The 27,067-nt window shown below is 40.9% G+C and overlaps 1 protein-coding gene across 2 annotated transcripts in view; it reads left to right on the forward strand.

The window, feature by feature from the left end:
• atp8a2 (ATPase, aminophospholipid transporter, class I, type 8A, member 2) overlaps positions 1–27,067 on the forward strand; it is a 379,342-nt gene that overhangs the window by 11,805 nt on the left and 340,470 nt on the right. Inside the window, exon 2 of one of the 2 annotated variants that reach the window (XM_031897248.1) lies at positions 26,134–26,278. In XM_031897248.1, the coding sequence (XP_031753108.1) occupies positions 26,134–26,278 (145 nt within the window). Of the gene's footprint in view, positions 1–25,995; positions 26,279–27,067 lie in introns of those variants that run through there. The other variant, XM_012957935.3, reaches the window with a different exon arrangement.

Consider the following 27,067-nt stretch of genomic DNA (forward strand, 5'->3'; position numbering starts at 1 on the left):
TGGAAGCCAGTTTTGACCACTCCCCTTTTTGAAACCGCACCCACTTGAAACCACACCCATGTTATCACATGACCATACCCATATTAATGGTTGTAGTACAGCAAAAACCTGCCATACTCTGCCTTCCCTACCCTGCCTGTGTGCCATACTCTGCCTGCCCTACCCTGCCTTTGTGTGTGCTATACTCTGCCTTCCCTCCCCTGCCTGCGTGCCATACTTTCACTGTGTGTGCCATTCTTGGCTGGTTTGTGCCATACTTGGCCTGTGTGTGCCATACTCTGCCTGCCCTACTCTGCCTGTGTGTGCCATACTCTGCCTTCCCTACCCTGCCTGTGTGTGCCATACTCTGCTTGCCCTATGCTGCCTGTGTGTATGGCACACACAGGCAGCCTACAGTGACACAATGCTGGCACTGCTCCTACAGTCTGCACAATAACTATATATTAAAAAACTTTTTAATTGCAGTACCACCTCAGTATATGTTCTTTTTGTAGTATGCAGGGATTATTTGTGGGTTTCTACTGCTCCTGAGGTGTGAACAGGGGAACAATGGGGGTGATTACAGCCTGAGCCTGAGGTGTGAACACTGCAGGGGGTGAACAATGCAGGGATTAAAAGGTGTGAACAGTACAGGGGATTACATATTTAAACAATACAGGGGGATTACAGCCTGAATCTGAGGTGAGAACCATGCAGGGGGGGGCAGTTAATCTCAGTACTGATACCATTTAAATCTTACACAAGAGTAAGCCATCAAAGCAGCCAGACAGGTGGGGGGCCACACAGAGGGGGGTCGTGGGCCGCCAGTTGGACAGCACTGGCTTAGATTATTCTAACCTAAAAATAAACTGCTAACTGAATGCTAGTGGTTGTATATACCACTCCGCATGCTTTATTTTGAAATTAGTTAAGATAATTAGTCATATATGTATGTAAATATATATTTTATTTATATAGTGTTTCTTATGCACATAGTGCTGGGCAGCAGGACAAACAGGAGTTAATGTAAGGTCCTTGTACCACAGATTTTACCTGGAAGACTCAGAACCCAAGGGTCCTGAATTTGGAAAGTTATGTTAAAAATTAGTTATGAACGAGTCTGTTCCATTTTGCTTTGCCGGAAAATTAGTGAAACTGTGGGAAAATCTGTGAAACAGTAAACATTTTTAAGGTCAATGGGCTTTTTTGAGCGGTTACTTTTTGTAACACAATTTTTTATTGCGGCTACTTTATCCTTGCCAAATATTCGGAGTCTATAGATATTTTTTCACAGCAAATTTTTTTGAGGTCTGACGGAAATATTCGGTGATCATGAAATGCAGAATTGCAGAATGTAGAGAGTAGCTTTGAACTCTTAGGCAGAAGTTTCCAGGTTAAAACTAAACCTCCTCTTGCAACCTAGTCCCAAATCTGGTAAAATCACAGCTAAATGAGAGTATAGTTGGCCATAAGATTCCAGGTCCCCTTCTGGTCACAGTTGCTGGATATGTCTGTTCAGGTTTGGGATCCAGTGCTATATTTAGGTTTTGTGCCCAGGGTTGGACTGGGGGATGCAGGTCCCTCTGGGGCTACCGCCCTAGGGGCCCCTGAACCCCCAAGGGGCCCTGCACCCCTGCTGAGGGTGCTCCCTAAACTGCCACTCTAGGCGCAGGCCCTAGGGTGCCTATTTATAAACACAGCCTTGATGGGAAACATTATTCAGAAATGTCCAGAAAGTTCTGAATTACAGGAAGGCCATCTCCCACAGATTAAATAATTAATAATTACATATTTTAAAAATGATTTTCCTTTCCTCTGTAATAAAAAAACAGTACCTTCTACTTTAGCCTAACTAAGATATAATTAATCCTTATTTGAGGCAAAACAATTTATTTAATGTTTAAATGATTTTTTAGTAGACTTAAGGCAGTGATCTCCAACCAGTGGCTCCCCTTCGATGTTGCTCCCAATGGCCTCAAAGCAGGTGCTTATTTTTGAATTTCTGGTTAGGTGGAATCTTTGATTGCATTAAAACCCAGTTTAAAGCCAAACAGAGCCTTCTGTAGGCTGCAAGTCAACATGGGGTCTATCAAATAGCCAATTATAGCTCTTATTGGCACCTCCTTCATGCTTATGTTGCTTTCCAAAACTTTTTCCATTTGAATGTGGCTCAAGGGTATAAAAGGCTGGGGATCATAGTAACATAGTAACATAGTAACATGGTAAGTTGGGTTGAAAAAAGACATATGTCCATCAAGTTCAACCATAATGCCTACATATAACCTGCCTACATATAACCTGCCTACATATAACCATAATGCCTACATATAACAAGGACTCCAAGGTCCTTCTCCATTATGGATTTGCCTAGTGCAGTCCCATTAAGGGTATACGGGGCTTGCATATTTTTACATCCCAGGTGCATGACCTTACATTTATCCACATTAAATCTCATCTGCCACTTAGCTGCCCAGATTGCCAGTTGGTCAAGATCCTGCTGCAGGGATGTCACATCCTGGATAGAATTGACTGGTCTGCAGAGTTTTGTGTCATCTGCAAACACTGATACATTACTCATAATACCCTCCCCTAAGTCATTAATGAACAAATTAAACAAAAGTGGACCCAGTACAGAACCCTGAGGGACCCCACTGAGGACCTTATTCCAAGTAGAGAATGTGCCATTAACAACCACCCTCTGTACCCGATCCTGTAGCCAGTTTTCTATCCATGTGCAAACGACTTCACTAAGACCAATAGACCATAGCTTAGTCAGGATCCCTGACTTAAGGTATGGAGATCCAAATTACAGAAAGATCCCTTATCTTGAAAACCCCTGGTCCCAAGCATTCTGGACAGCAGGTCCCATACCTGTATATAAGAACTCATAACCTGTGTCATATTCTCTCTTCTCTGCTTTATATTTAAGAGTCAGTGTTATATCAAAAATGGTGCAGAGATACGCAAAATGTCCCTTAATGGAGGATAAATCGATGAATGTTAAACACCAACTTATCTATTGCTGATTGTTTGATATTAGCTGCTCTTGTACCTTAAGAGAATGAAAGTGCCCTACTTCATACATTATAGGACAATTTGATTTTTTCTTCTAAATTTATTTGAGTCTACAAATGTTCCTTGGCACAAGACCTTTATCGATATACACTTTAATCAGGCAGGGAGTAAATCAATCTTTAACCGTCACTCTGCTTTGTTGTAATGGGCTGTGAGCGTCTGTGGGTCTAAGTCTGATTCTGTGCAAAATAACAAACAGAATAATTACAGAAAGGTCAGAACACACTCTGCTTCTACCAAAGTAGAGTTTTATTTGAAATCACAGAAAAATGAAATGACTTAAATGTAATATAATGGCTGATTGCTGCTGTTATAGTCACAGTATGCACCTTTGTACTGAAATGATTGGCCTTTGGACATTGGATTGGACATTTTCTGGCGAGATAACGGTCCCTTTACTAACCTAGTGTACATCTTTAGTGATAGAATACATCTATTAGCAGTCCATAGTATTGCCTCCATTTAGCCCACAAAGTATTACTCTGTGATGGGCACTAGTTTTGGAATGCACTCCATTGATCTAATCCAATGGTTTCCAAATTGTTGGTGTGACTTCCCTCTGTGATAACTATTTAGCACCACATTTGAGGAAAATGCTTATTTACCATCTTGGATATTCCATAACCATGTTTTTTTTTTACCAGGCTTGGTCTGAGATTCAAAATAGGCCCTACCATATCAAGTACACAGAGGTCCAAGCAGCCCCCCACCAGCCCACTCAATAGTGACTGTCTATGGCATCTTACAGCAGCCCTTATAGTATTTGAAATTGTAGCCTCAAGCAACAATAGTGTTTTGACTACTGGGGTCAGCGACCCCCTTTTGAAAGCTGGAAAGAGTCAAAAGAGGAAGAAAATATTTAATGTATGGATGTATAACTTTATTTATAAAGCGCCACAAGGGTATGCAGCGATGTACAATCTTTCAGAATGCAAAATTACACACAGGGAGGACAAGTGATATAATAAATAAATACAATAAATATATATATATATATATAAGTGCCATGTGGTATGAGACACAGTAGGAAGGAGGTCCCTGCCCCGTAGAGCTTACAATCTAAGTGGTTGGGTAACATACAGGCACAAAACGGAAGGTAAGAGTGCATCAGGTATTGACATTTGCCCTTAAGCGCAGGACTGGGCAAAATAATGTTTTAGTGCTCCAGAAGGTAACAGCTGAGCTTTTTCTTAAAGAGAATGGGTGAGTTTTCCCTACGGAGGGATTCAGGGAAAGAGTTCCAGAGGTAAGGAGCAGCGAGATGGAAAGGTTTAAGACGAGAGAGCGCAGTGGGTGTGGATGGTGTAAAAAGACGGAGGCTCTGAGAGGAGCGGAGGAGACAACCAGGAAAGTGCAAGGAGACCAGTGAAGTAATGTAGTGAGGAGCAGAGGAGTGAAGGGCTTTGAATGTTAGTAGAAGGATTTTGTAAGCTATCCTTTGCTTAACAGGCAGCCATGCAAGAGAGTTTAATTGAGGCTGAACAGGTTCCCTCTTAGGAGAGAGCAGGAGGATCCTGGCAGCAGAGTTTAAAATTGATTGCAGGGGAGAGAGGTGGGAGTCCGGGAGGCCGGTTAGTAGGATATTGCAGTAATCTAAGCGGGAAAGGATAAGGGCATAGATGTTTTAGCTGTTACTTGTGAAAGAAAGGGGCGTATCTTGGCAATATTGCGGAGGAAATAAGTTTAATAAATAAATAATAACAACCAATTGCAAAGCTGCTAGGAATAGGGTATTCTAAAATGTACTATAAGTTAACTTATACAACTTAACAAAAAAGACCCAATCCTCTCCAAAGTATGGAGAGATCTAATCTAACCAATTAACATTATATCCAGTCCTTGAAACTGCTCTTGTTCAGAAAAACCCATTAAGTTCTATAATTATAACATCCTTTCTAGTTTAATAAAAAAAACCATAAGGGTGAAGACACACGGAGCTACTAGTAGCTGCTACTTGTCAAGGCTACAAAAAAAGACAATTCTGATCATTTACTGATAATTGTCTCTATGTGTGTTTTAGCAGAGGCAATTCTCAGTATTGTCTATGGCAGGGTATTTTCTGGCGTTTAGTAGCCATGACAATTAGCTCTGTGTGTCTTTGTACTAAAAAAATTTTGTGCAATGTTCTTCTAAGCACTTCTGCAATTTACATTACATATTTTTTTCTAGTTTTCAAGATATTAGTGCTGCAGAAGATTGCACGTTGCATAATGCCCCACTACCATGAACTATAAGGGAATATAGAAAGTCACCAAGGGGTTCAGAGAAATGTCCAGATGGGTCGGTAGTGTCTAAATTAATCCCATTTCTGAAATCTGAAATGTTGGGAGATATGCGATTGAGCACATTTTTTGGCTGGCTAAATTTAAATTTCCACAAATCTGTGCTAGAATGTCACTTTTTATTTAGTTAAAAAACAGGGTTTTCACAAGGGAAAAAGGCAAGAAGAAACATGAGAAAAATGCCAATGGGAGTATAAGAATTTTTCCAGAAAAAACTTTTGCATTTTTTGCACCAGAAAAAAATGCAACAGCCTTTTTAGAATTTCCCCATGCCTTTTTTCACTGAAAAACAAAACACTTTATTTTTATATTGACTTCAATGTATTTGACATGATAATTAACCCATAAAAAAAAAGGCCATTGATTCCAATGTATTTTGGCAACTTTTTTTTTTTTAAATTTTGTGTAGTTTTCCCCAAAACAGGGTTTATCACTTTCATATGCACTCATATCATTAGTACTGGCTTGGATACATCCACCTCCATGAGCATACAATGTTGGCGTAATTGATTGAAGTAGCATTTACTACTTATCTGTTTGAAATCAGACATTTTATTGGTTTCTATAGGTTACTAGACCTGGCCAAACTTTGTGACCTTCTTTTGTGACCTTTTTAAAAAGTGCCCATGCAGCCTACAAGAACGTTGTAAAGAATAAAGGGCACAGTAGAGTTTATTTATTTAGGAGGTGCACTTCTGTAACTGGCACAGAGGCAGATGTCTCTTTAGGCTGACAGATAGGATTTTGCAATATGTTGTCCAAATATCTCATAAATAATAAAAAGGCAGGATGATAAAAATATTTGCTGCTGCTGAATATTATTCAGCCTAGGTATGCAGTGCAGTCACTGCTTTATTGCCTTGGCTTGACCTTGCCTTTTATTTACTTTCCTTGGCACTCCAATGTGGGAAAGCAAATCATATCCTCTGAGTCCTGGGATTAAATATAGCATTTAACTTTATTTTCCAATACTACCGTCAGAGTGATTTCTAATGACAATAAAGTTTAGTGCATTTATACACAACATTTGGCTGCCCAGCTGTTACAACCGGACCTACACCTCTGTCTCCGGAGCTCTATTAAAAGGGACACATTTTTCACTATAAACAAAACACATGGATCTTATGCCTGTTCTTTTAATTTAAAATAATCTGCTGTATGTTTTCACATTTTGTTATTTATTAAGAATGAACCCATAATTGATATAATGGATATAATGAGCTCTGTATAAACCGATTCCTCCCTTTACCCCTTTATTTCTCATCGCAGATAAGCAGAGGTGCAGCACGCAGGGTGTTTATGAACAGTCCAGAGATAAGCACCCTGTGTAATGAGATGTCCCTTATCTCATTGATTAACAAAGGCTGCAGCTTAGGGTTTGTTTATACAGAACCTTTTATCATTATTTACAGAAAAACCACATTTACAGAAAAAAACAGGGCAGAGTTCCAAGAAGAGATAACTTTCCATCAGTGCTTTACAATATCACAATATTACAATATTACTAGGAAAATATCAATATCCATCATATCATCATAAAATCGGATTGGAATCGAAAATTTTGTGACTTTTTCGCTGCCGTCGCGTTTTTTTCGTATTTTGTGCGACTTTATTGTCACCGTCACGACTTTATCGTATTTTGCACAACTTTTTCGGCCCCATCGCGATTTTTTTGTATTGAGCAATTGTAGACGGAGGAAAAACCAATCCGATTTTTTCACGACGGCGACGAAAAAGTAGCGGAAAATATACGATAAAGTCGTAACGGCGACGGAAAAATCGCGGGACATACGAAAAAGTCGCAACGGCGACGAAAAAGTCGCAAAAATACTGATCATTACGAAAAAACGCGTTCGGACGCTTTTGGTCCGTTCGTGGATTAGTAAATGTGCCCCTTAGTATTAATGTTTGTATATATAGTTTATGTATGTATGTATTGAGTGTATAGATTGGTAAGCATAGGTTGTGTGTGCTGGGTTTACTTGGAAGGGTTGAACTTGATGGACTTGATGGTCTTTTTTTAACCCTATGTAACAATGTCACCACACAGCATCGGGCCTCCCCGCAAAAAATACTTGGAGTGGCCCGGCATGCACAGCAACCTACCCGCCATGTCAAAATGGAAGTGAAACTCCGCACCTTTTGATTTATTGACTGCATTTGCTGCCACAATGCTGGAATTGCAGGGAAAAAGTGCTGCTTTATGGGTAAAAAAAATGGCAAAATGCGTCCTAAATTGTACTTGTGGGTTGTGGTTGTAAATGAGCCTTTCTAACTATCAGTGCCTGTTCTATTAATGAATTTGTTTTTTAGTAGTTTTTATTAATTGAATAGCTCTGATAAATATGGAGATCAAATTCTTTTTTTTTCTCCTTACTTTTGGAATGCTTCTTTTTTATTACTGATATATAGTGTGTGTAACCTGTACTAGGGGACTTGGCACAATCATACTAGGAACAATTGTCTCTATTCTCGTATTTATTAAATCTCACCCCCAATTCAGGCATAAGGAGGGAATTTATCTTATCATTTATAAATTCTAAGTTTACATTATTATATAGCATCAAATTGAGATACAAGATTTCTTTAAATAATCTTGTGCCATTATGCAAATGTTCCTTTAAATGGGCTCAATTTAAGAGAAAGTAAAGGCTGTAGTCCAGCGTCGGATTGGGCCGGCGGGACGCCGGGAAAAAACCAGAACCTGGGACTTAATTGATGCTATCCTCTAGTTCTATGTAGATATCATATAAGATAATGGAGGACACCTGACAATGCAGGGCTTTGCTGCAAATTAGTGTTTATGAGTGTTTTCCACGACATGTTTCAGGCAAAGCCCTTTTTTAAGTGAACAACATAACATCTGAACAAATAACATTTAAATGGTTCCAAGTCCAACCTCCCCCTTAGCACAATTGGTTCCAAGCAGTTCAAGGGAGGGGTTACTGCTGGACTGGACTTGGGTTAGGCTCCTAATTGAGTGCCCTGGAGCAGTAACCCCTCCCTTGGACTGCTTGGAACCAATGGTGCTACGGCGGAGGTTGGACTTGGAACCATTTGTTCAGATGTTATGTTGTTCACTTGAAAAAGGGCTCAAAACATGTAGTGGAACACACAAATAAACACAGCAAAGCCCTGCATCAGATGTCCTTCATTATCTTATATGATGTCTACATGCAATTAGTGCTACAACAGGAGCACAGGAGTGATAGCCTGCCTGAAGGAGGTAGCTGAACTGGAATACTGGATTTAGAAGGGGTAACCAAAGCATCCCCAAACATCATCCCAAACATCAGTGCCCAACCAACAATGTCCCAACATCTAGTGGGAACCTTCCCAGAAGAGCAAAGGCTGTTATAGAAGCAAAGTTCTTTGCTGGGCCCAGTGTGTCCAGGTCATAGAACTAATAAAATAGCATTTAATCCCATTGTTGGCACTAAATAAGTTAAAAGTAATTGTTTATATGGCTCAATGCTAATAGAGCTATTAGGTGACAGTTGGCTATTTGGGAGTGGTGGGCAGAGAATGCTATCAATGCTAAGCTGCTTAGCTACACTCGCTAATGTTTTATGAGGGAAGAAATCAGATGTTTCTCCACAAGAATCTCTTTAAATAGTTAGATTATTGATTTCTTTTTTGTGCAGACCTTAGTGTTTTAAGATCAAAGACATTTATCGACTACCACTGTCTTAGCCCACAAAAAGGGCATTTAAACATTGACAGTGATTTTAAGTTGCTCTAAGTTCTATTTCTGATCTGCATAAAGTACAACATATTAAATCATTGATTGTTTTATCCTTATATTCAAAGTCCATTTGGTCCGCAGTGCCGGACTGGAAAATTCTTGTAGGGTTGGAGCAAAAGGAGTTACGGTAACTTAGAAGCAGACTTTCTGAGCAGAAGGCTCCAAAGATGGTAATTGATTTATTTTAAAAAGGGAGTTGTGGTTGGCCAGAGTAGGCTATCTGCTAACTTTGTACATTCCATTGAGTACTTGAAGGAGAACCCAGCAACATTTGAGATACTCTTGATTTATTATATCTCCAGGTCGGCAATTGGATAGTCCTAAAATAGCAGGTGGAGCATATGCCTCTCCTAGTTACTGTGGTCTTCAGAGCACGCTTTAGAGGTTATTATAACGCTGGAGCACTAATGAGTGCAAAATTGCCTATGTCTGTTTGGAGGAGTTGAACTTGATGGACTTTCAACCTAACTTGACTATGTAACTATATGACTCTTCTACACTGCCTTCCCCTCTTGAGTACAGCATTGCCAAACGCCGGTAGTGCTGTATTAATGATAGAAAGGCAGTTCCGTTTTGGAGCCCAAGAGCCAGGCACTGATGGTGGGGCAGGTAGATTTTTAAAGTTTGTACCCTATTTGTATCTTTGGATACTGTGTGCCATATTTGGTTAAACTACATTTATGAATTTGCTCAGAAGAAGGTGATGTCTCGGGCACAATTTTTCCCACTAAGTCAGGGGCCTGTATATACGTATATATATATTAAGTCAGGGGCCTGTATATATACTGTATATATATTGAGCCAAGGGTGGCACACTGCTTCAATCCTTGTCCCGGGTGCACGGTAAAAGAGTTTAAATATTGAAAAAAAGACCAGCAACACCGGATCTATTGCAAACAATTGATTATGTATTTTTCTAATACATAATCAATTGTTTGCAATAGATCCGGTGTTGCTGGTCTTTTTTTCAATATATATATATATCCGCACTCACTTAAACTGTTCCAATAAAGTTCATAGTCGGGTGCTGCATAAAGTTGTAATGGACATTCTATTGCAGAAACAATGCGCACTCCATTCTACATCAATTCAATTTATTGTTCCATAAAATCACATCTGCGTTTCGGTCCGGGTCTAGGACCTTAATCAAGAACTACATACATATGTGGCCATATAACTGTATCACCATATACGTGGGGCTCTATTTGGTGCTCCTGCTGCTCCTAGAGGGAATGTGTAACTCTAATAAACCATAATACTAATGGCACTCACATAAACAGCAGTGTACAGTGGTTTTAATGCTTTTTATTCAGATCTCAGCAAGCTTTTAAGGGGTAACTCCCCTTCTTGAAGAGCACTTGAAGAAGAGGAGTTGCTTATGAAATTTGAATAAAAAGTATCAAAACCAGTGCAGGGGCCTATTAAGCAGGTCAGCCTTACTTGCCCTTTTTTATGTTTTTGTGCCACCAGTAGCCACATTTGATTCTGGCCTGAAATCTCTGCTACTCTGTATGACTTAATATAGACTGTCAGCTGTTTCCCCTTGGGCTTTCAAGTCACATTGGGTATTAGTCAGATACTAAAAGTATCTGTATTTGTGTCTGTAAGTTACCCTCCCATTTAGATTGTAGGCTCTACAGGGCAGGGACCTCAATCCTCCTAACTTACCTCAAAAATACCTTGTATCTATTTTTATTTATTATCATAGTTTGCATTTATCTATCATTGTGACAACCCCCTGTTTTGTATTAAATTATTGTTCTGCTGTACAGCGCTGCGTACATAGTTGGCACTTTAGAAATAAAGGTGTCTACATACATACAAAAGATACCGGGGATAATTGTAGGCAAATGCATTGTGAGTATTAACCCTGGTCAGGGTTGGCAATTGCCTGCATTTGGTGGAAACGAAATGCAGGCAATTGCCAAGGTAGGTTGTTAAGAAGCAATATAGCCCATCTGCAATGGGTAAATAAGGCAAAGTCAGAACCCAGACAGAGGCAAAAGCACTGAATAATGCTACATAAAATAAAAACAATATTATATTGAAGGCACATATGTGCTTAGTGTAAAGTCATTATAATATAATTATCAGAGCTTTTATTTGCAGTAGTTCAAATCTAGTCTTGAATTTTATACAAATGGGGTAGCTAGTGGGGTGCAACATGTGATTTAGCAGAGCAATGGCTGTCTGGCCAGTTTATGACAACTATCAGAAGCGATACAGGGTCATTTGGGTCAGGGGTACCCAATCTTTTTCACACAAACCCACATTCAAATGTAAAAAGAGTTAGGGAGCAACACAAGCATGAAAAATGTACCAGGGGGTACCAAATAAGGCATATGATTGGCTATTTGGTAGCCCAATGTGGACTTTTAGCCTGTTCAGTTTGGCAGTACCCCTGGTTTGTATGCAACAAAAACTTGCCTTCAAGTGAGAAATTCAAAAATAAGCACCTGCTTTTAGGCCACTGTAAGCAACATCCAAGGGGTTGGTCAGCAACATTTTGCTCTAGAGCCACTGGTTGGGGATCACTAATTAGGGGTAGGTGTTGGGGTGTGCAACTCTTGGGGTGCTGGTAATGTAGTTCTGCTACAGCTTTTACCTTTAGGACGGGCATCAGTGTCGGACTGGGACCCCAGGGGCCCACCAGAACACCTTAGACCAAAGGCCCACTCTCTAGACTATTTTTCCTCCTTTCCTTACCCAACCTGTTTATTCTCCTAGTCTCTTTTATTTACATGCTATCATCTATTCTTCCATCTATTTTTCCTCTTTGTTCCCATTCAGAAATAGAGAATGACCATGAAACAGGCCAAATGGTCAGGAGCAGGAGGGCCCACTGAGCCCACCGGGAGTTTTCCTGGTATCCTGGTGGGCCAGTCCGACACTTGCAGGCATCCTTGGACTATAATAATACATTTTATTTCAGACAGTAAAACTGCTACAACCTCTCAGAGCTTGTATAACTCATAATGAATTTATGGATAGCCATTTGCTGCTCACAAAAGCCCGCTGTTAGGGGTAATGAGCAAGACAAGCCATATACGATCGTCAGTGGTGAAATGATAAATTCTTTGTGGCTCCCCCTTTCTTTTAGCACAAGAAAAGATTAATTGGTCCTATACACAATTAATGAAGTGCTGAGTGATATTCATTTCCAGTGCTGCACGTGCCTTCTTGCATCCTAGTTATTTGTTACTTCTATCCTCCCAGTGGTCTGTGTGCTAAAATATAAACAGGCAATTTGCTTTCAATAGGATACACATATTTAGATTAATTTACTAAGCAAATCTAGATCCTGAGGCTTACATTTCTGTTCCAGGTGATCTTATCATATACAGGTATGGGACCTGTTATCCAGAATGCTCGGGACCTGGGGTTTTCCAGAAAAGGGGTCTTTCCGTAATTCGGATCTCCTACCTTAAGCCTACAAAAAATTATTTGAAGAGTAATTAAACCCAATAGGATTGTTTTTCCTCCAATAAGGATTAATTATATCTCAGCTGGGATCAAGTACAGGTACTGTTTTATTATTACAGAGAAAAAGTAAATGATGACAAAAAATGTGAATTATTTGATTAAAATGAGTCTATGGGAGATGGCCTTTCCGTAACTCAGAACTTTTTGCATAATTAGTTTCCGGATAAGGGGTCCCATACCTGTACTGACAAAAGTCACTTGGCCATCTAAGGATCCAGCAGTGTCCCTAGGCTGCAGAGCAGTATAACTGCGATAGGAAAAGTCAGGTTACTTGAGCCATGTGTAATTGCATTGCGTGAACTGTGTGATCCAGAACTTTCAGTTTTAATTTCCCATTTAATCAAACTATTACCAAGCTGTTTATCAAGCAAACTCACAAAGTCTCCTGTGGTTCGTTGGATAAATACACACCCATCCACTGCATAGTCCAGCATTCTAGAATGTCCACTGAACATACCAGGGGTCATTTATCAAATTTGCCCATAAGCAGTAACCCATGGCAACCAATCAAATTGTTGCATTCGCTGTTCTACCTGCAGCTGGCTGGAAAAAACCCACTTACCCACAAGTCTAAGATGATGCTTATTCCAGGGTTCACTGGATTTCTTGCATACAATTCAACAGCTCAGGCTATATGGGACGAAAAGTCTCTACCCACAAATAACCACATGGTGCAAAGAACAAGTATGTGAGCACTTACCCGTTGCTTACTAAATAAGCCTTAAAAATAACAAACTTTGACTTTGACTGATGGAAGTGTTAAGAAATACATATATCCTTTCCCCCCTATCTTTAGGCACACTGTGTCCCCCATGGGTAATTGTTTTCCCTGCAGGCAACCAAGAGTATAAAAATACCTTGTAATCCAGAAGAATGGAGAATTTTAGCCTTGCTTAAGCAGCAGTGCTGGGCCAAGTTCCTAATGTGCCCAAGCCAAGCCCAACAGAAAAGGTGCATCTTTATCCCCTCCTAAGGTTGCTCCCTAGGCACGTGCCTCTTCTGTCTACCCCCAGTTCTGGGTGAGTTAAGAAACCATTTTCTTAGGCTGCCTGGCCCTATTGTTCCCTATTACCTCTGGTATTTAACAATGTGCAATGGCACAAATCTCCCAAAAATGCTTAACAGTGGGTTCAGTGCAATAAAACATAAATAAAATAAATAAATAAATAAATAAAACTCACGTTGGTCTGACTTAATTGCAGGAAATTGCACCCCTTCGCATTTGTGTGCCATTGCCCTTACTACAGGATGCAGTCTGATATCACGGTGGACTGGGCCAAAAATGGAACAGCCCCCAAACAGGCTGCCTAAGTGCAAATAACCCATACAAGTTAAACTACAAATTCTTGGTGCCTGTGTGGCTGACTGACTTGGCACGAGCGTAAGGATTTCTCGTAGGCTGTACAGGGAAATACCATAATGCTATGACAGCATTTGACTTGTTCTGAGCCCAATTCAGCAGGAATTATTTATAGCAGCTCTTTAATAAGACTTACTGTACATTCTCATTATTTTTCCTAAAGCTGGCCCTATTGAACTGTGTTGCTCAGGAGCCAATTTTTTGTTGCGTTAATTACCATATGATTGAGTGACTTCTGCCTTATGCCCAAAACTCAACCACATTGGGCTATCAGATGTTGGGCTTTCAGAAGAGTAAAAAGGCATTAGCCCAAAATCTCATTAAGCTGAGCTCCCCTGTCACTTTGGGGCCCAGCCTCACAGTTTAGGAAACCTCTGTCCTAAGCACTGAAAAATAGAAAATACTTTTTATTGTTAAAGTCCTTATTACCAAGGTGGTTATTTTGGCAAAAGAGCCAAATGGGTAGGTGGAGAGTTCACAATAGGGTATAACTACAGTATATAGATTGATAGATCCCAGCACTTTAGAGGACCTACTACAGGTTCCTAAACAAGACAAACTGAATACTGAAAGTGTCTTCCTCATCTTTACTTCTGTTTACACTGGGTGGCATGTTTGGGGTACTTAAAGGGTCCCCTGTTCAACTATGAAAGTAAAATAATGCTCTGTTACTGCTTTACAATAAAATCATTTTTATAATGAAAAGCATAAGCAGACTGTATTTTCAGCATAAGTTCTATTTATTTTTATCATGTTAAAAAAAGGTATACGGTGTGTGTATTGTCCCTTTAAGAACATGGTGTTCAAAGTGAATGAAATACCCCATTCTGTGTGTCATTGCAAGCTGAGTCAATGACTCCTTCTAAGGCACGGGGGGCAGTAGGAAAGCCATTACACATTCGCCAGTTATTCCCATTAATTACTAAGATATAAAATTAATGTATAGTGGATCCTTGATATATATGTATATATGTGTGTGTGAGTGTATGAAACAGGTCAAGATTTGAGGGTAGGTTCTACATGGATTTGGGAACCTGTAACTTTCAGTTACGCTACTTCATTGCATTATAAAGGTATTGCTGATATGAACTTTATTATAAATATATCTCACTGTGCTGCTCTTGGTGTTACAGAACATAGGAGATTCATACATCTCACACCCACTCCCCTATAACAGATACTAAATTGCTTTCCCTCTTTAGGGCCAAGCACAGATCCTCTCATGACAGCCAATGTATCAAATGACAAAACTAGTAATAAATATTAAACTTTTCATATTTTATTGTGAATTGTGAGTGCAATGTTCCCATACAGAGTTTAGAACTGACCGTAAAACAGCCTATTTGTACGTTTTCTATTAAAAGAACAGCAATGCTGAGCTAATTCTATGGTTAGTTGTTCCAATAGGGTGCTGATTGTTTATTTACGTATCTATACAGCCAGCATGCAGCACAATTCTCTGGTGGCCTCGGGTTTCCTCTTCTCTATTTGTTTATGCAAAGGTAAGAATAGAAACAGAATCAATAAGCAGCAGGAGTAATGGCTTTATCCAGCACAGTACGGACTCTCTGGATGCTCCCCGATCGTGCCTGTTGGCCTTGGCGGACCTTTCATCACTCTCTTGTGCATTTCAGTTCTGATATATTCTAAGGAAAATGCACCAGGGCTAGTTGGCTACCAAAATTCAGAATTCAGGCGAGGTACATTTAAAGGGCCACTGTGCCTTATGTTTAATTTTCTCCTTATGTTTGTCTAATGGGAGTATTAAAAGAAGATTATTTTCAATATTCCCGTTGCTATTATATTATTGCTTTGTTTTTTACTTTTAGTAGACGGGACTGTTTGCTAACTGGTTGCTTACACAGGTGGTAGGTAGCACCCATATAAGTGAATAAGCCCATGCATTGCACACTTCTAGAAAGTGACTATGTTTCCAGGCAGAGTTATGTTATTGCATCAAAAAGGGGTCTCATTCTCCACAAAGATAATTTATAGTATCAACACCAGAGGTGCTTTTGCCCTCTATGAATATATATATATATATATATATCCACTGTATAAAGAAAGCACTCACGGCCTCAGTATCCAAAAAAAAAAATGAAAGATTTTATTTAAACATGCTATCTACGCGTTTCAATCCACAAGGGATCGTCATCAGGATCCCTTGTGGATTGAAACGCGTAGATAGCATGTTCAAATAAAATCTTTCATTTTTTTTTTGGATACTGAGGCCGTGAGTGCTTTCTATATACAGTGGATGCATCTTTTTGGGTTAGCACCCTGCTATTGCCTGTGGACTGGTGAGTACTGGTGAGTATATATATATATATATATATATATACACACAGTATATTTGAAAAAGATCCGACAGTCCTAACGGTGCTCTAGTGCTTGAAATGTCAGATTTTTTCAATAAATACTTAATTTTTTTGCAAAGTCCCTGTGTGTGCGGCTCTCTGCTTCTTTATTATTACTTTTGCCAGCACCCAGGGCTTTTGATCCTGTATAGGGTGTTCTCTGTTTGTTATTTATATATATACTGTATATACTATATATACAGCACCCAAAATGTGCTGAAAAAGTCACCCTCGGCTTATACTCGAGTCGGGTGCCATGGGTCCCTCCAGACTAGCACCCTCTCTCCTTTGTGTGCAAATTAGGCCACCCACAACCACATCCTCCAGTGCCCTGGCCCGCACCCAAATTCATGTTCATCTACCATCCTCACCTGTCCCATTCTGCACTAGACATTTCACTTAATATTCTATATCATCTATATATAGTTTTGAATGATTTTAACTCTTTAGCTCGGTTGCTGATTGAGCTAAGGGGGTAGTACACTTAAGGTATCATTATTGATACCATATTGTTTTTGTTGACCCTCTTCTCCACTTACAGAGCTAATTTACTGTTTTTCTTTGAAATAAATTTTTAAAAAATATACCCCACTGATGCCTCAATTAATGTAATTCTGTTGGTATTTATTTTGATTATTGAAACTTAGCAATAGGCACTGCATTTCCTATAGGCTTATACTCGAGTCAATAAGTTTTTCCAGTTTTCTTAGGTAAAATTAGGTACCTCGGCTTATATTCGGATCGGCTCATACTCGAGTATATACGGTATATATATATTTGAATATATTGAATTTAACATATTCCTTCACTATGATTTAATGCACTAAAGATTGTTTATTTAAGGAAAGATAAAAGTAAAATCAAACACAATATACAGACCGAGTGATTTTCCCTTTAAAGTGGCATCCAGCAGATTAGCGTAAGGATCAGCTTGTAATCAGCTTGCCAGTAGCTTTAGTGTTGCACTGGGACGTATAGGTGTCTCTGCCGTTTCCCCACTGGCGCAGCCACTACAGAGACAGGTGTAACCATGCCCTTTGCCAAGAGGAAGTGCGGCACAATAGGTAATTATCTTGTTTTTATCTGTGATCTATAGAAGAACTGTGGGACAGGGAGAAGGAAAGCACGACTGGGACATGAGCAGATGGGAGTTCAGTAAAGCTTTAATCTTTTAATAAGTGACTCTAGCAGGAAGGGCCTGGTTTGCACAGACACATGCAATAAATGTATCAGGCTACATGCTAAGCTGAATACCTGCTGGAACAGGTATGATTCTGTATTACGGATCCTACCCCAAGGTCAACTGCGAAACTGGTTCTGTCTACATATTCCCAGCATCTCCCAGCTATGGGCGCTCATATCTCTGATGGAATCCATTAATTACAGTTCAAATCTGATTAAGAATGTATAGAAAAGAGGCAGTATACCTTCAGTAGCTGTAGGTTTTCTGGTGATATGTAGCAGACTGCATGCTTCTTGGTCGAGTGACCTTAAAGGGGTTGTTTACCTATAATATACTTTTAGCTTAATGTACAGAGTGCTATGCTGCAGTCTGCAATCGGTCTTCAATTTTATAGTTACATAGGGTTGAAAAAATACCATCATGTTCAACCCTTCCGAGTAAACCCAGCACACACAACCTATACTTACCAATCTATACACTCACATACATAAACTATAAATACAACCACTAGTACTAACTGTAGATATTAGTATCACAATAGCCTTAGATATTCTGATTGTTCAAGAACTCATCCAGGCCCCTCTTAAAGGCATTAACAGAATCTGCCATTACCACATCTCTAGGAAGGGCATTCACTGCCCTCACCGTGAGAAACCACCTAAGCTGCTTCAAATGGAAAATCTATTCCATTTGAACTATTTAGCTTTTTGTTTAGCAGCTTTCCAGTTTGGAATTTCAGCAGCTATCTGGTTGCTAGAGTCCAAATTAATCTAGCAACCAGGTGGTGATTTGAAAGAGAGACAGGAATATGAATTGAAAGCTGGAAAGAGTCAGAGGAAAGCAAATAATTCAGAAACTATAAAAAATAAAAAAATACAATTTAAAAACTTGCTAAGAGTAGGCCATTCTATAACATACTAAGTAACCTGAAGCTGAATCCCCCCTTTATTTAAATTGGTGCTAATCTTCAATAAATCAAATGGGCCATGGCTGTGTGACTATTTTAACTTTACCCCCTCTGTTAAGGAGCCCCCTTGTCTTTATCCATATAGGGAAGTAGATAGAATAATTCTGCAACCTACTTTGGTTACTTAGTCCAACAAAAGGTTTTTTTTATACTGTATCAAAGATTTGTTTTGTGTGTTGCGGCATTCATTTCACCACAGACACATAATTCCTCATTCGGTATGTTTTGTGTGTTTTTTATTCAGTACTTGCTGGTACCAATGGGCCAAGTGGTACCTTTGTGTTTCACTGGTTCTGTGTAGCAAATATTTGGAGCACCGCTGTCCTGTTGCCCCAGGCAGTCTAGTCTTAAAGTGAAGTCCCGTATCTGTGACAAATAAATAAGCAACCTCTGTAGTTGGCACTGCCAGGAGATATAGATTTAGTTGTAGGGATGTACAGTTTATTGGGATACATAATACAGAAATGGCGGCACTCACCTTGAGTTGAAGAAATAAAATGTTTATTTTAAGGCATTGCATAGCCACATATCATTTCCTATGCAGAGGCATAACCAATGTCAAAGGACAATGCGCAAACCTCAAAGGAACATTTTTATCCCACAGCATCTAAGAGCAATTAGGAACTGGCAATTGAACAAATCCCCCTACTGCAAGGCTTATATTTATGGCACCTATGGTGGCCATACAGCAACTTTTCACCATATCTGACTGATCGACAGGTGGGCTATTGATACTGTATGACTGGCCATACAAAAAGATGGCTACATTCTACTGTGCTGCCGATAATATCGTACGAAACCTCGTTTCGTACGATATTCGGTGCGTGTATGGCATGTCGGCGAGTCGACCGATATCGCAGGAAGCTGCTGAAATCGGTCGACTCGCCGATCGGTCAGGTTAGAAAATTTTGATCGGGCGCCATAGAAGGCGCCTGACCAAAATCTGCCATCAGGGCTGAATCGGCAGAAGGAGGTAGAAATCCTATTGTTACTACCTCCTTATCTGCTGTTTCAGCCCTGAACGGTGTGTGGCGGATCTGATGATGTTTCATGCGACCGATGGTCGCACGAAACATCGTCAGATCGCCACGTGTGTGGCCACCTTTAGAACTGAGGGGCGTTAAAAGGAGCTGCAGTAAATGTTGATGTGGTGCTGATCAGTAGCTGAAACTTTCTGTTTGTAAAGATCATCTGATATTAACAGGTTTATGGGATAGTCTCTTGAAACCAACCCCTGAGCTGCCATACATGCTCAGATGGTCAGACACTTAGGTTAAAATGACCTAAATTGCCGAAAAAAATGACCAGCTTTAGGCTGATGTCCCATGAAGAGATTAGTCTCCTATGATAAATCTATGCTACCACAGGTGACTAATCGCTCCAAAATGCCTTTCCGCCAAAAAAGTGAATCGCTGGTGGAAATGCCTATACTTTGCTTTGGTTTTCTGTTAAGTTGTGTGAAGTTGCCTGCAGGAGGAAACATTGCAGAACTTCGGAAAAACAAAATGATGCTTAGGCCTATCCACCGGTGATTCACTTTGTTGGCGGTGGAAAGGTATTTCGGAGAGGTCAGCCACCTGTGGCAGCAGTGGTCTATTGTGGGTGACTAATCTCTGTGTGGGACATCACCCTTTAACCTGCTGCAAACAACAAATTCTGATTTAGGATGACAAATCCTTTTGCACAGTAAATATGTGCTCTTCACCCTCAATAGCTTTGAATTCAGTGCTTTCTCTTTAAAGGGCCACCCCACTTACTGCTAGGTCAATTGCCTTGACAAAAAACACCAAAAGATATCAATTTGTGCCTCTTTATATTATGTCCCTCCTGCTATGCAATGTTGGTAATGTGTTCCCTTTATGGGAACATAGCTATGTTTCTGTAGACAACATACATTATGTAAGCAGTTGGTTGTTGAATATGATGTGCTGTCACTGTGTTATAAAAGTTATAATACAGAGAGGCATAGTAAGGTTCTCCCATTGGATGAGTATATAGCTAGCATATTGACTGCACTGTAGCATCATGCCCTGTCATATTCCTACAATATATATGGACAACCGAGACCTAATGAATGATACTAGTTGTGTTGTGCCCATACCTGGGAGTTTTAGTGGTTCATTGGCTCAGATACAAAGTGTTTTGATTAAATAAAGTGCATAATATCTTGGTCAAGGGCTGCTTGTGCTGTTTTCCACTGATGTACAAGGGAAGTGTCCCTCACCTGGAGGTTGCCTTTTGAGAACCTTTCTTCAGTGGTTATTTGGTTTATGGAAAAGTAAACAACTTAGTAACACTGGATAGGGACAGATATGGACTGTGGTTACCTAAATTCTCCATGCACGTGGAAGTGACTTAGCCCAGTCTGAGGTATGGTTGCCAACCCTGGTGTGGCATGAATGATAAGTTAAATAACAACCCATCAGCTTGCAGCCCATACCCTGCCGTTCCGATGGAATACCATGAGCTGTGCTGCTGCTGTGCATTTCTATTTAGAAGCTCAGGGTCAAATTTGCTGACTTGATAGAGAACAAAACTCTTCTTAATAGCTTGCCCTCCCTCCTCGCACCACTGCCTACTCCTTAAATGCCATGTTTGTTGTATCTGGTTCTAAAAAGCAAAGTAATGCAATGGGTGCCATTTTGCTTTGCTTTAGATCTGTTTCTTTGCAACTGGCACCACCATACATGCAAAACTGATGCCAGTTCTTCATTGGCTTCTACTGAGCATGATTCCGTAGGGAGATCACAGAGAAGATGACCTGAAGAGGAGCAACTCTGCTATACTACTCTGCTTGTTTTAGAACCAGGCAAACAGGGGGCTTTAGGTGGTCCCCATTCATGCAATTCAGGAGGGAGGATGGGGGGCTCTGGAAGGGGTCAAGTTTTAAGCAGTTTTTCAGTCTTTATTAAAATGTCCACCCTTGGCCACCTTGTGAGAGGATTATCAAACATGACTTAAAGGGGACCTACCAGTGTAATATAGTTTCCCCCACTACAACTGTGGGCTGACAGAGGCTGCACTCTGGATGGGGGAAATAATAGTAGAAGTTCAATAATGTACCCTCCCTCTGCCATGTACTATGCCCAGACGTTTTGCTCAATATGCATGTGTGTTATGTAGAATCCATTGTGTATAATGTGCACGAGTAGAAGGAAACAAATTTCCAGCAATAGGTTCCCTTAAGGCACCTGTAAGGTATCCGTGGGCCTGGATAATGCATGCAGGGCCATATGAGGTATGATCACCATTCTATTGTACTGTCTGTCAGAATGGAAGATAATTAGGGAGAGAATAACACCAGGCAAAGACTAATTGGGATATTTATCTATTAAGGCTGCTTATTTATCTCCCCTTTTCCCTCAGCCGTGAGTTCCCTCTGTGTTGCATTAATATTAAGAGAGCAGACAGACGTCTGTACTGACTTTACATCACAAAGAACCTAATGTAATTGGTACGACATTGACTTTTATTCTTCCCTGGACGGATTTGTATTGGGTAACAGTTGCTGGAAGCAAATGCCACATGGCATTGTTGTACATTATCTCTTTCTGTCAGATTTCCCTAACAGGCTGATGTGCTCTCTGAAGGAACGCTGTCTGCTCGGCTCCAGATTAGCGGCTGCCCAAACTTCCACGAACAATTGGGATCATGGTACCGCTTAAATTGGTATTGTAACAGCATGTAAACCCAACTCCCAGATGGCACGGCAATGTAGGGACCTGAAGGGACTATAAACTTCCATTGTTTAATACTTTCAGTATACAGTGAGATATTAAAGGACAGGTTTAATGGGAGATTAAGTCAGCACATTGGTTTCTGAACACAAGACATCTCATTTTGATGATCATTTTCTATTGTGGGATAACCTTTTATAGTAATAAAGGGTTGAATTGCACCCATGCTTAAAAGCACAATGGTGAAATCGCACCCTTGGTGCTTATTCACATAACAATTGTGCCAGAAGGATAGCTGTACTCTACACCTCATACTGGATTATGTGCCTCCCCCAGCCCGCACAACATGAATACAGAAGGTAACACTGTATTCACCTGGAAAGTGCAGGTCCCTTTGCTCCATTCTGTGTCTGTGGGTGCTCAGGTGCCTATTTTTTGCACTTTCTGCCCTGCCATTTGTAAATGAGCCCTCATGGACCTGGGCAATTGAACTAAGTTGCTAGTGCAGAAACTATGGTTGGCCAAGTGGCTGGGCCCACACTATCTGCATTTTGCCATCTACGACTGTTTTCATTTTTTAAATATGTTGATTGGTAATCCACTGTTTAAGATGATCACTGCTAAATACACCATACCAATAAAGCCAAAATATGGCAGAGCAAAGAGGACAAGTCCAATGGGTCCTCAGCCTAAGTGGTGCCCCCTTGGGCAGATAGTACAAATGTACAACATACAAACTTTGTTTCATATTCTTATAGTTAATTCCAGGGATGTCCATCTTGCAGCTACTGAACTGCAACACCCATCATCTCACCAACTGCTTAAGTTTTACAGGTTTTGCATGTAGGTGCCCCTTCCGTGCCATGACCTGCATGTAACTCAGATGTGCAAGTTAGGGAGTGACAGAGGCCACAGGCTGCAATGCCCCTAGGTTGGTTTGCACCCCTGACACTGCAGTCTGCACCTGGTGCTGGAGTTTTTAAATCTGGTACAGCCAGCCAGGCAGAAGAAGTGTTGCCTGAATAAGCACTAAAGGATACTCTATCCCTTCTTATAAATTACCTATGTATGTCATACTATCACATGGGAGCCCTATCCCAATGCCTTTGATTCCTTTTCTGCATAAAAGGCTGTTCAGCACCACGGACAAGGCTCCTTTGTCCTACAGCTCCTTATTCAGGAAAAAGGAAAGACTAGAGGATGCAGGAGTCACATTTCTCACCCACTTTCCCAATAGGTAAAGAAAGTGACATCTAAAATGAAATAACTTATATATTAACTTGATATTTTGGCTCTTTCAAAATATGCACAAAGTCTGAGTTTTGAGGCTTGCTTCATCCGTCACCCTGGCAGTCCCAAAATGAAACATGATTAGATATTAGAGAGTTTCTCCTTTTCCCAGGGGTTCTGTAGATTTATGGACTGGCTTTAGCTTGTCCCTTATGGGGACATAAGGAGGTATATACCTCCATATGTATTGGTTATATTTTCCCTTTAAAAAACAAACATAAAACAATGATGGTTTATATGGCATACTGGGACTCAGGGGGTGGTTTTGGCCCCCATTTGTTCGGGTCTCCCTTGGCTCATAATAGGCACTGCTGGTTCTGACTCCTGAAACAACACAGCAGAAGCCAGGCGATTAACAAACTTTGAGAATTGTTTTTTGCTATATTGTTTCAAGAGTCAGAACCACAGAACAGAAAGCGGTAACCCAAAAAACCATTTGCTTCTGCAGTGGATCCTAGGGATGTACCAAGCTTACCCACTGGCTAAGCACTTTAATACTGTGTAGTCTTTAAGAACAGCCCGCAGCACTGGGCAGAACATCTTTACACATGCATTATTTATCAGGCATTACCTTGCCTTTCCATAGGGGACTTTTCCTAAAGAGAAATCTCCCTCTTTGCTCTTTCCTTTTCCAAAACGTATTTGGTGACAATAGGCAACAGGCTGAGGATGACAGATGCAATAGACACGTAGAAATCTTTATTCCAGAACGGCACGGTAACCTCCATAAGGGCAATCCTGCCTATTCTCTCCGCGCTCTTTAAGCCAGGAATTATTTCATTCCCAGCCATTCATCAGAGCTGATGCTGAAAAGGCTGCTGACAGTGATAAAAGCCAGTGGGTGGAAGAGCGGATCTTTTGTTATGGTTGTTGTATTGTTACCTTTGTGTTTATTGTGTGTATTTATAGCAGAGTGTGTGCCTGAATGCTAGTGATAGGCTTGTTTGTGTTAAACACTCAGCTCAGCAATCCCATGCTGTCAGCCTGAACATGACTGGGCTCAGCCCCATAGGTTCCACCATCACCATTATCATCATTATCATCAGTTTAAAGCTCTATTAGCACTGGCATTTTGGGTACCTTTTTGTACTCTGCATGTATCTGTATAGTGCTATATAGGCTCCAATGAGTTGTTTGGTGCCACTAGAGTCAAGTGAAAGGACTGGCGTTGACTGATACAGGAGGTGCAGATGGAGGGGCAACATTGTGATTGGCCAGCTTGTGCCAACCCTTCTGCATATGCAAGGTGAATTTGGAGATGTTGATAGGAATATTTAACCAACCACAGGCATACCTCAACCCCTGACATTTGCGCACCTCATGTACTATATGAGAACTTTAATGGGAGGGACAATAGTGTAATGGGGGAGTGATGATGTGGTGGGGCAATGATTTCACAGGGTGGCACTAGGCAGACCAGGGTGGGTCTGAGGATTTGAAAACCTTAAATGGGCAGGACAGCTATGTAGCTGGACAGCAAGGTGAAGGCAATGAAGCAAATTACAAAAGTATGTACTGGTAGGCAACCCTACAGGTGGGTACTGACCAAGGCACCACCCTACATCTGCCCCTTTGCAGTCAAGGGAAGACAGGGGTCCCCCCCTTCACCTTTGGATTCAGTAGAGAACTGGGGGAAATTTGTTTTCTAAAAGGGTTTTTTTTATATAGAGGCACCCAAAGGCCTCCCTTAAAACTGCCACCCTAGGCCCTTGGTTGTTATATAGAAAATACCGCTCTGGCCAAATGATGGGTATCGCCCCCACAGTAGTAATTATTTGGACCCTCACAGCTCCAGCCATCATTTCTTGGAAACATGGTAGTGGGTGTTTCGGAGCCATAATTGCATGACCAGTGATTGCAGTGGGGAGGGTTCAGGCGATTACCAATAAAGTCTATGGAGAAGCAAAATCATATGATATATAGGGCCCATGCAGGGCCAGGACTGCAGCAGGACACGCATGTGAATCCAATACATGGGATTTCCCTCCCTGCTTAATATCAGAATAAGCCCCATCACATATACTGATTAAGGAATAGACTGTTTTCAGTCAATACTGATGCCAGTCTCTGCCCATGCATGGGCACCTTCAGCTCTAAATTACAAACACAATCCATAAACATGATAGAGCCACATGTCACTATAACCGAACTACATCTCCCAGCATGCCCTGCCAGCATTATAATAACAAACACATATTTATCTGGAACCAAGGGCCTATACATTCTGCCATTAAGCATCTGGAGGGGAAGGTTCAAGATCAATAATGACTAAGCACATGATTGCATTTATTATACAAATAAGTAAATGATAAATATCACAAATTTGACTCGTTATTTTTTATTATTATTATTATTATTATTATTTATTTATAAGAAATTGTCATTACTAATAATACCAAATTAAATTTATAAATATGATATATGTTCCTTTTAAATGTAACTGATGAGAGACGATTGGGCAGTCAAAGCTGGGCTCCTCCGGGTCTCGGCGTTCCGGGTAAGAGGGGGTTACTGGGCAGGAGCAGGAGGGCCGCAGGAAGCACAGGAACACGCTAGGAAACGCCTTGGCAGTGTCCTACGTACCTCGGTGCTGCTGTTACCCAGCTGCCCCATCTCTCCCGTAGCTCCCATGTCTGCCTCCTCCCTCCCCCTGCCTTCACCTCCAGCTCCCCGCCCCTCTCCCCCCTCCCCTCTCCGCTTCCCTTTATCTGATCGCTGTGTGCTCCCGCTGGCAGGTCCGCTCCGCTGCTCCTCGGGTTACAAGAAGGCGGATGATGAGATGTCCGGGGCCACGTCCAGTGCTGACTTGGGGGACTCCTCCGGCCGCTGCATCCTCATCAACCAACCCCAGAGCTGCAAGTTCAGGGACAACACAGTCAGGTAAGGGGAGGGCAGGGGCCACACAGTGCTGGGTGCATGGGAGGAGGAATGGCACTGCTGCTGCCCCATGCCTGGGAGAGGAGTAGTACCCAGGGTGGCACTGCCCTGCTCTTGGCATCACTGGAACTGGCTGCCCCACCTGTATGCCTCTGAGAGTGAAATCTTCTTCCCAGGACTGTAATGTATCACAGGGTGCACTTGTAATAATATATATATCAGTGCAAGGGCAGGAAGGGGTTAATGCTGGGCATCCCCATGTGCTTCCTGACAGTTCCATAGAGTTATTGGGCTGGCACTTCACTAAGGGATTCTTCTCAAATGATCCTTTCTCCCATAAATGCACCCCAGTTGGGCTCAGTTTCCACTTGGAGTTCCTGCTCCTTCTGTCTCATTTATTATGTACATCTATATTCATATACAGGTACGAGACCCATAATCCGGAAACCTGTTACCCAGAAAGTTTCAGATTATGGGAAGGCCGTCCCCCATAGACTCCCTTACAATCATATAATTCAAATTTTTAAAAATATTTTCTTTTTCTCTGTAATAATAAAACAGAACCTTGTGCTTAATTATTTCTTATTGGTGACAAAACAATCCTATTGGATTTATTTAATGTTTAAATGATTTTTAGCAGACTTAAATTATGGTGATCTTAATTAGAGAAAATCACAGGTCCCCAGCATTTTGGATAACAGATCCCATAACTGTAGTGTCACTTTGTACCCAGTGCTGTTTTACATTATAGCAATACAGGTACGGGACCTGTTATCCAGAATGCTCGGGACC

The sequence above is a fragment of the Xenopus tropicalis genome, chromosome 2 (assembly GCF_000004195.4).
Source record: "Xenopus tropicalis strain Nigerian chromosome 2, UCB_Xtro_10.0, whole genome shotgun sequence".
NCBI classification, from domain to species: Eukaryota; Metazoa; Chordata; class Amphibia; order Anura; family Pipidae; genus Xenopus; species Xenopus tropicalis.